The 9255-nt window shown below is 62.5% G+C and overlaps 1 protein-coding gene across 1 annotated transcript in view; it reads left to right on the top strand.

Moving 5' to 3' along the window:
* The window catches only part of LOC129553754 (beta-galactosidase-1-like protein 2), a 33127-nt gene extending 23872 nt beyond the window's left edge, over window positions 1-9255 (top strand). The window contains exons 11-21 of the mRNA XM_088843599.1: window positions 1245-1382; window positions 2314-2394; window positions 2833-2939; window positions 3452-3601; window positions 5217-5285; window positions 5662-5749; window positions 7373-7460; window positions 7784-7895; window positions 8298-8414; window positions 8517-8580; window positions 9035-9255. Of these exons, the coding sequence (XP_088699725.1) occupies window positions 1245-1382; window positions 2314-2394; window positions 2833-2939; window positions 3452-3601; window positions 5217-5285; window positions 5662-5749; window positions 7373-7460; window positions 7784-7895; window positions 8298-8414; window positions 8517-8580; window positions 9035-9042 (1022 nt within the window). The 3' untranslated portion in view covers window positions 9043-9255. The remainder of the gene's footprint in view (window positions 1-1244; window positions 1383-2313; window positions 2395-2832; window positions 2940-3451; window positions 3602-5216; window positions 5286-5661; window positions 5750-7372; window positions 7461-7783; window positions 7896-8297; window positions 8415-8516; window positions 8581-9034) is intronic.

Genomic DNA, 9255 nt, shown 5'->3' on the forward strand with positions numbered 1-9255 from the left:
TCTGTCTGTCTGTCTGTCTGTGTCTGTGTGTGTGTGTCTGTGTCTGTCTGTGTGTCTGTGTCTGTGTGTGTCTGTGTCTGTGTGTGTGTGAGTGTCTGTGTCTGTCTGTGTGTCTGTGTGTCTGTCTGTGTGTCTGTGTGTCTGTCTGTGTGTCTCTGTCTGTGTGTCTGTGTCTGTGTCTGTGTGTCTGTCTGTGTGTCTGTGTCTGTGTGTCTGTCTGTGTGTCTGTGTCTGTGTGTCTGTGTGTCTGTCTGTGTGTCTGTGTCTGTGTGTCTGTGTCTGTGTCTGTGTGTCTGCGTCTGTCTGTCTGTCTTTGTGTCTGTGTGTGTGTGTCTGTCTGTGTCTGTGTGTGTGTGTGTCTGTCTGTGTCTGTGTCTGTGTGTGTGTGTCTGTCTGTGTCTGTGTCTGTCTGTGTGTCTGTCTGTGTGTCTGTCTGTCTGTGTGTCTGTCTGTGTGTGTGTGTGTCTGTGTCTGTCTGTCTGTGTGTGTGTGTCTGTGTGTCTGTCTGTCTGTCTGGGTCTGTGTGCTGTGTCTGAGCCACACGCAAGGGTCGGCCCACAGGTCACTGAGGTCTGGTGATTATTGTGTCTGGAGTGACTGTCTGTTGCACTGAAGCGCTAAAATCAGGAGAGCCAGCTGTTCTGGGAGCGGTGCAGGGACAGCTAGTGGGGCTCCCCCCGGAGCGGGTGCTGGGGGCCCCAGACCCTCTGCCAGCCCCGCCTTCCGGGAGGAGCCAACAGCAGGAGGCAGTTGGAGGGTCGGTGCTCCTCCGGCGGCGACTTCCGACCATCAGGGACAGGTCGCTCCGTGCTTCAGAGGCATGAGCTGGACACCCGGAGACAGAGACGTCGGGGAGATCAGACCCGGGGGGCCCTGATGGCACCTCGGGGCGCCCCCCTCATCCCCGCGGCCTCCTCCCTCCCCCCTCCCGCTGACACCTGCAGTCCTGAGGGCGGGGAGGCTGCGGTCCCCTCCCCTCCCCCCTCCCCCTCCCCTCCTTTCCCCTCCCCCCTCCCCCCCGCCCCCGCCCCCCACGAGTGGTCCTGAAGTCAGGGAGGCTCCGCTCCCTGCTCCCTCCCCCCACCAGCCCCCGCAACCCCCACCCCCGTAATGGTCCTGAAGTCCCCGAGGCTCCGCTTCCCCCTCCCCGCCCCCTCCCTCCCCCTCCCCACTCCCCACCCCCAGCCCCCATGTGCAGACCTGAAGTCACCGAGGCTCCGCTTCCCCCTCCCCGCCCCCTGCAGTGCTGATGAAGGGGGTCCGGGAGATGCTGCAGCTCAGGTTCTCCCTCAACTTCTACATGTTCCACGGCGGCACCAACTTCGGCTTCATGGGCGGGGCCGCGTTCCCCGGCTATCGCCTCCCTATGGTCACCAGCTACGGCAAGTACCCGTCGGTCCCGCGCCGTCTGCCCACGGCTGCCCTACCTCTGCAGCTTCGGGTCGGGTCCTTTGCAAGCAGAGAAGCTGGTAGCTTAGCTCTGTCCACCCACTGTGCAGCCTTTGTTAAAATCTTAGTTTTAATTGGCGGGTGGTTGCTTTACAGTGTTGGGTTGGTCTTCACCATCCATTAGCGTGAATCAGCCCCAGGTATCCTCATATCCCAGACCACCCTTCAGGTGGGCACACAGTGCTGCCTGAGCTCCCGCTGCGAGAGGCACCTTCCCACGAGCCACGGCCCCACCCACGGTCGTGCGTCCTTGGAGACGCGGCTCTCAGCCCGCCGCGCTCCCTTCCCGCCTGGCCGCCAGCTCGGCCTTCTCTGCGTCTGCACCTCTGTTCCTCCTGCGGCTGGTTCATCGGTACCCTTTCTCTAGGTTCCGTGTGTGTGCGTTAGCGTATGAGATCTCTTTTTCTCCTTCCGACTTACTTCACGCTCTGTAACAGGCTCTAGGTTCATCTACCTTAGCTCAACTGACTCAGGTTCACTCCACAAGCCTTTGTTCTTTGGGGCTCACTGTGAAACCCATTCCCTGATCCCCTATCCTGGGTGTTGGGTTTGATGACTAGGTCTCCCCCAGTCTGCGACTCTGTTCAGAGAATAAGCAGGCAGCGAGGCTGAGAAGCGGGAAGGGGTCTGGTTGGAAACACCAGGTCCTGACGCTGGGCTCCAGCCTGGGCTCCTGACCCCCAACGGTTGCCGTCTGTCCCTCCCAGGGGACCGTGGGAAGCTGGCATCGGGCATTTTCCTGCCTCAAGGTCTTCCTCCCAGAGCTGCTGCATGAAGGGCCCTTTGACTCAGCACCAAGTGCTGAAGTCCCTTCCGAAGTTGGGCCATTTTAGGGACAGTGACAAATTTGTTTTTATTTCTCAGACTATGGGGCGCTGCTGACAGAAGATGGAGACTATACACCTGAGTATCTCGTATTTCAAGAGTTGTTTTGCCCTGATGCAGGTACCCGCCCAGCCCTCCAGAGGGCTCTGGGCTATGGGGGTTGGTGCAGACGTGGTCCCTGGGGGAGTCCAGCTTGCCCCAGCCTGTTTTATCCTCAGGGGCTGGGGACTCGGGCTGCACGAGACATGATCCGCCCAGCCCCGCCATCGGTGGAAACCAGAGGGGCCAGGCTTCCCTAGAGCCACAAGATGTGCGTGTCTGGGTGGAAGTAGGGAGAGGGGCAGAATCTGAGCACGCATGTTCCCCCGCTGGCTTTCAGGAGATTCTGATCAGCAGGGCGCCCGGGCCAGGCCTCTGGGTGCAGGAGGACTCCATCCCTTCGGTCCCTACCCCCGTGGACCGACCGTGGTGCCGGGCAGGGTGGCTGGGGGCAGCAGAGGGTGCTGCACCCTTGGACGGGGCTGGGGAATGAGCCAGCTCCCTGCTTGTGGTTTGCAGATGTTCCCAGGTTCCGGCGTCAAGGCCGCAGACCTAAGGACACATACACGCCCCTGGCCGCAGGCCACTTCATATCCCTGTGGGACACCCTGATGCACCAGGACGACGTGAGTCCCCTGCACATGGACATGAGCTCAGGACTCAGCAGGGGAGGGAACGAACACGGGGGACAGAAAGCAGTCTTCGAAGTTTCAGTCCCTTCTACTTCTACAGTTCAGATTAGGAGACCTAGATTATTGCTGAGTCGCTTAGTCGTGTCCCACTCTTTGCGACCCCATGGACTGTCGCCAGTCAGTCTCCTCTGTCCGTGGGATTTTCCAGGCGAGAGTAGTGGAGTGGGTTGCCATTTCCTCCTCCAGGGAATCTTCCTGACCAAGAGATGGAACCTCCTGAGTCTCCCGCACTGCCAGCGTGTTCTTTACCATGGAGCCACCTGGGAGCCCAATACATCCGTTCCCTCCCTCAGGGACATCCCCTCCCCGCCCCCTCGGTCACCATTGAGCCCAGCGGCTGCTGCAGACTCGTCATCACAGGGCGTTCACTTGGCCCCGTGCTCCCTGAGCTTCCTGGCCTGTGATGAGGCCGCCCCTCAGCCTGGTTTCCGCTCCCGTCTCTGCAGCAGCCCGTGAGGTCCACGGAGCCGCTCTCCATGGAACAGCTGTCCGTGAACCAAGGGAGCGGCCAGTCTGCTGGGTACATACTTTACGAAACCGTCATCACCAGAGGAGGCGTCCTAAACTCGGATGGCCATGTGAAAGATCGGGGCCAGGTAGGGGGCGGGGGTGGGCAGAGGGTGCCCTTCTCTGCCGGCGAGACCCCGCCGTGTGGCTGAAATTCTGAACATCAGGCCGGCGTCTTCCTGACCTGTGGGAAGCCGCCCTTGTTTATTACCTCTGGTCCCTTTGGTGAAATGCTTGGTGTTCATATGTAAGCCACTGCTCTCGCGGGTCTAAGGTTGGGTGTCCCGGGGTGCCCACCGAAGCCTGAGTGCACTTGATGCCACTCTTGGAGGAGACCGGGGTGGGGGGCGCCTCGGACACCCCTGTGTGCCTCAGGCAGAGACCCCAGACATTTTCTTGGTGCGTCACGGTCGGATCTGTGTGTTCAGTTCTCGAAACGCCCAGCTTAAGATACCTGTTACCAACGAGGAAGCCGCAGAGAGGTGCAGGGACCTTGCCCAGAAAACAGGAGCGCTGGGCGCTGGGGCCCCTCCTGCCCACCCCGCACAGGGGCTGTTCCAGCCTCCTCCCACCCCTTGTGGTCCCGTCATCCCAGGATCTGTATCCCCCTGCACTCATCATGACCTCTTAGCCACAGACCCTCATTCCCTGCTGTTTGCTGAACGCGTGTCTTCACTTGGATGTACGCTCCTGTGGCTTCTCAGACACATCATGTCCAAACCCATCGTGAACTCCTTAGAGGAACCGCGGCCCCAGCCCCGCACCCAAGCCATGGCCGCGCCTCCGGGCCCGGGCCTCCCCCTCGCTCTGTCTGCCGGGCCCCTGGTGGAGCCTCATCACTTGGCTGCTCTTTGCAAACCCAGGCCGTCGCACGCGGTCTGAGAATTCTGCGGCACAGCGATTAGACCCCGTTCTTGACCTTCCTGTCTCAGAGGGCTCACTGTGGCCCCATCTCGTGGGGCCCCCCGAGTTCCTTCCCGAGGGCGAGTCCCGTCCCAACTGCCCCGACTCCCGGGCCCTCCCCGCCGCCCGCAAGCGCAGGGTGGGCTCTGTCCTCTCAGCCCTGCGCGAGTCTTCGGGGCTGGGACTGCGTGTGCACCGGGGCTGCCGCTGCTGCAGGGAGAACTTTAGTCACCCAGCGGGGGTCACTCGAGCAGTGACGGTCGAGCCTGTAGCTCTCATCTTGGGACCCCAGTATGCGTGAAATGTTAATCCTGTGTTTTGCATACTACTGACATTTTGGATACTTGCAGATTTTGATTTTTACAGTCTCCTAGTCAGATTCCTTTTGGAAAGTTGTGACCTAACTCAGACCCTCTGCGGTGCCCTTTGTATGCCCTTCTCTGTCCTGTGGGGCTCGAGCAGCCTTGTGGGGGTGTCGGGGGCAGACACAGCACGGTGGGCAGTGAGAGGGGTGGGGACACAGTCACGGCATCTCTGCCCCGGAGCCCCCGCTGGCCCTTCCTCGGCATGTGCGTCGTGGTGCCTGCTGCCCTCCACCCCCTCCCCAGTCCCCGTGGCCCCTGCAGGCACTCAGGGCTCTCCTCATGCCCCTGGGCCCAGCTGCCTTCAGGGTCCCTCTCTGTGGACCCGCGTCAGCATGTCGCCTTCCCGGAGGCAGACTTAGTCCTCCCCTGGCACCCTTGCACCTCACCCCCTCCTGCCATATCTGCACCCCACAGTCTTCCCCGCTCTCTTTGGCAGGTGTTTTTGGATGACAAGTATATAGGAGTCCTGGATGACACGCATCAAAAGCTGACTCTTCCCAATGACGTACATACCCCACAGTTCCAGCCCCCTGGGGCCCTGGGCTCTCCCCTTGCAGAGGCCCTGCGGGGCTGAGACGTGAGGTCCTCCTGGGGCGGCAGGATGGTCCCACCCTGGGTGTTTGCTGCTCAGAAAGCCCTGGCTTGAGCACAAGCCTCAGAAGAGTCTCCACTAGAGTGTTCAATGACTTCATTTCTCAACAGGCCCAGTATGGGAGGAGGGTGGAGGAGGAGCTGCAGGGTTTGCCTGGCCCAGGGTGGGGTGCTGAGCCCCACCCTCTGACAGCCCCCAGTTTCTGAGATCATCCCAGTCTTGGGGGGGGGGCCCAGTGGTCTCCAGAAGAGGCCTGAGCAGCCCCCTCCAGCTGGTGTGTGTTGGGCAGCGTTACAAGGAGTTCCTGATGCTGCGGATCCTGGTGGAGAACCAAGGCCGGCTTGCCTCTGGGACCAGCATGAACCAGGAGAGGAAAGGTGGGCCCGGGACCATGAGCTGCCAGGGTGCTCCTGGGGTGCTTCCCCGGCCTGGGCAGCTGTGGTTTGGAGGCAGTGGGGGCTCCTGGTCAGTGAGAGGCCCAGTCCGGGAGCATGATGGAGCGGGCTTCAAGGGGAGGAGGGCCACGTCCTGCTCCAGGCTCCGAAGGTGCTCTCTCAGCACTGAGTGCACGCACTGACCTGACACTTCTGGGAAGAGGCTACAGAAACACCCTCGGAGAACAGAGTGGGCCGAGTGCTGCCCTGGGAGACCTGATTGTCCCTGTCTGGAGCCCATGCCTGTGTCCTGGCCTCCTCCGGCCTCCTCCAGCCTCCCCTGGCCTCCTCTGTCCTCCTCCGTCCTCCCCACCCTCCCTGGGCCTCCTCCATCCTCCCCGGGCCTCCTCCATCCTCCCCACCCTCCCCTGACCTCCTCCGTCCTCCCCATCCTCCCCGGGCCTCCTCCGTCCTCCCCATCCTCCCTGGCCTCCTCCCCGGCCTCCCCAATCTCTTCCGTCCTCCCCTGGCCTCCTCCATCCTCCCCGGGCCTCCTTCGTCCTCCCCACCATCCCCTGACCTCCTGCGTCCTCCTCATCCTCCCTGATCTCCTCTGTCCTCCCCATCCTCCCTGGCCTCCTCCATCCTCCCCTGGCCTCTTCCATCCTCCCTATCCTCCCCTGACCTCCTGCATCCTCCCCATTCTCCCTGGCCTCCTCCATCCTCCCCAGCCTCCCCAATCTCTTCTGTCCTCCCCTGACCTCCTGCGTCCTCCCCATCCTCCCTGACCTCCTCTGTCCTCCCCATCCTCCCTGACTTCCTCCATCCTCCCCATCCTCCCTGGGCCTCCTCCATCCTCTCGGGGCCTCCTCCGTCCTCCCCACCCTCCCCTGACCTCCTGCATCCCCCCCATTCTCCCTGATCTCCTCTGTCCTCCCCGTCCTCCCTGGCCTCCTCCGTCCTCCCTGGGCCTCCTCCGTCCTCCCCATCCTCCCCTGACTTCCTCCATCCTCCACATCCTCCCTGGCCTCCTCCGTCCTCCCTGGCCTCCCCGATCTCTTCTGTCCTCCCCTGACCTCCTGCGTCCTCCCCATCCTCCCTGACTTCCTCCATCCTCCCCATCCTCCCTGGGCCTCCTCCATCCTCTCCGGGCCTCCTCCGTCCTCCCCACCCTCCCCTGACCTCCTGCGTCCCCCCCATCCTCCCTGATCTCCTCTGTCCTCCCCATCCTCCCTGGCCTCCTCCATCCTCCCCATCCTCCCTGACTTCCTCTGTCCTCCCAATCCTCCCTGGGCCTCCTCCATCCTCTCTGGGCCTCCTCCATCCTCCCCATCCTCCGCATCCTCCCTGGCCTCCTCCGGCCTCCCCGGCCTCCTGGATCTCTTCTGTCCTCCCCTGACCTCCTGCGTCCTCCCCATCCTCCCTGACTTCCTCCGTCCTCCCCATCCTCCCTGGGCCTCCTCCGTCCTCCCCTGGCCTCCTCCGTCCTCCCCATCCTCCTTGATCTCCTCCATCCTCCCCGGGCCTCCTCCGTCCTCCTCGGACCTCCTCCGGCCTCCTTCAGGGGGCCAGGGGCACTTCTCTGCAGCTGCCCTGCCTCAGTGTCCTCTCTCCCCTCTTCTGCAGGTCTTACTGGGAACATCTATCTAAACGGTTCTCCACTGAGAAAATTTAAAATCTACAGCCTGGAGATGCAGAATAAATTCATACAGAGGTGGGTGCCCGACCACTGGCTCTAGGTGCCTGATTGCAGATGGGGAGACCAGAGGCCAGCCACCCAGACCTGTTTATGTTCACACAAGAGGCAGAGACCCAGAACACTGGAGGAAGTGACCCCAAGTCTTCTGGTTGTCCAGGGCAGAGTGGTCACTGCCCCACTCCCCAGCCCCGGTCTACTGTTTCACTGCAGCGTTGTGGACCCCAAATGGGCTGTGGGAGGGGACACTAGGCTCAGCACGGAGGAGACAGCCCTCCGAAGCCACAGCTGACATGCTGTCAAGGAGGGTGTAACCTGTCCACTGGGCTGACTCTCCCTAGGAAACTTCCCAACATCTGGAAGCCCAGCTTTCTCCACACTGAGGGCCCTGCGTTCTTCCTTGCCCTCCTGAGAGTCGGCAGTCAACCCACGGACACGTTCGTGAGCCTGCAGGTATGTGGTATTCTTCCCGGCTGTGTTCCCAGCAAGCTTCCGTCCCAGTAGACCCTCGCCACCCCACGGCTGTCCGGAGAGCTGCCCCTTCCCGGTGCTGACTCAGGGTGGGGAGGGAGGCCAAGGGAATGTGCCCAGGCTGCCTACCACCCTGTGTCCCGGGGGGAACGGCAGTGGGGACATGGGGACACGGCAGTACCTGTCCCTGAGGTGGGTGCGCATGGAAGGCTAGTGGGAACCCAGTGCCTCCCCAAGGCCGGGCCGGGGGCAGCAGCGCAGAGTCTCCGGGTTGCTGCCCCCGAGGGCCGCAGCTGGGCCTGTGCGCTGTCTGAGTGTGGCTCTGGCTGCAATCTGTGTCTGGGGTGTGTGTGTGTCTTGCAGCTCTGCTTCAATGTCTTCTAGGGCTGGACGAAAGGAGTGGTCTTCATCAATGGACAGAACCTGGGGCGCTACTGGAACCTCGGGCCCCAGGAGACGCTTTACGTCCCGGGACCCTGGCTCAAGCCCGGGTTAAATGAGGTGACCTCCCGCTCTGCACCTCTCCCCGCCCGGCCGCGCTCACCCCTCCCCACCCGGCCTCAGCTGAGCGCGTGTCTCGGGGGCACCCCTGCCTCTCCTCAGATCATCGTGTTTGAGGAGTTCAAGTCCACCCTGCTGATCTACTTCACCAACACCTCCCAGCTGGGTAAGCAGCTTCCTCCCCATAAGCGGATCCGGCAGCTCTCAGCCTCCCGAGGCGTCTGCGCCCGCTTCCCGGTCCGGTCATACTGTACCCACCCCAGCACCTCCCCTGCTGGCCTTTCCGAGGTTCCCACGGCAGTGTCTGCTGTATCTCCTGCTGCCATGACCCCTGGGCCCTTCCTGGCCGTCACCGGGCGGGGCACGCGCGGCCCAGCCAGGACGGCCTGAGCTGACCCCGCCCGCCTCGCTGCTTCCGTGGGAGTGGGCCAGACGCTACTGCTGAGCGGCCTCCTCCCGGGGGCCTGTGAGGCTGACAGCTTCCTCCACTTGCTCCCCCAGGGCGGGGCGGGGCCAAGGGAGACCACGCCCCTCCACCTCAGGGTACTGAGAGCTAAGTCACACTGCCCAGCCCTCCGCCTCAGGGCACTGAGACAGGTCAGGCCACGCCTCCCTCTCAGGGTACTGAGACTGACGTTAACCAGGACGTGGCTGAGCTGAGCCTCTCGGAACCCTGAGCGCCTGCCAGTCCTCCAGGCATGCCCAGTCGCCTGGACCCCCCCAGAGGCTCCGTGAGTCCTGATCTTGCTCCGGGTCTGCCGTCTGCTTCCCCACCAGCCGGCCCGTTCCTCCTTTGGCATAAGTCAGCTTCCCTGTTAGAGCAGCACAATAAACACAGCTA

Source organism: Moschus berezovskii, chromosome 14 (assembly GCF_049115385.1).
Source record: "Moschus berezovskii isolate FMDL1 chromosome 14, NW_MosBer_1.0, whole genome shotgun sequence".
Classification (NCBI taxonomy): domain Eukaryota; kingdom Metazoa; phylum Chordata; class Mammalia; order Artiodactyla; family Moschidae; genus Moschus; species Moschus berezovskii.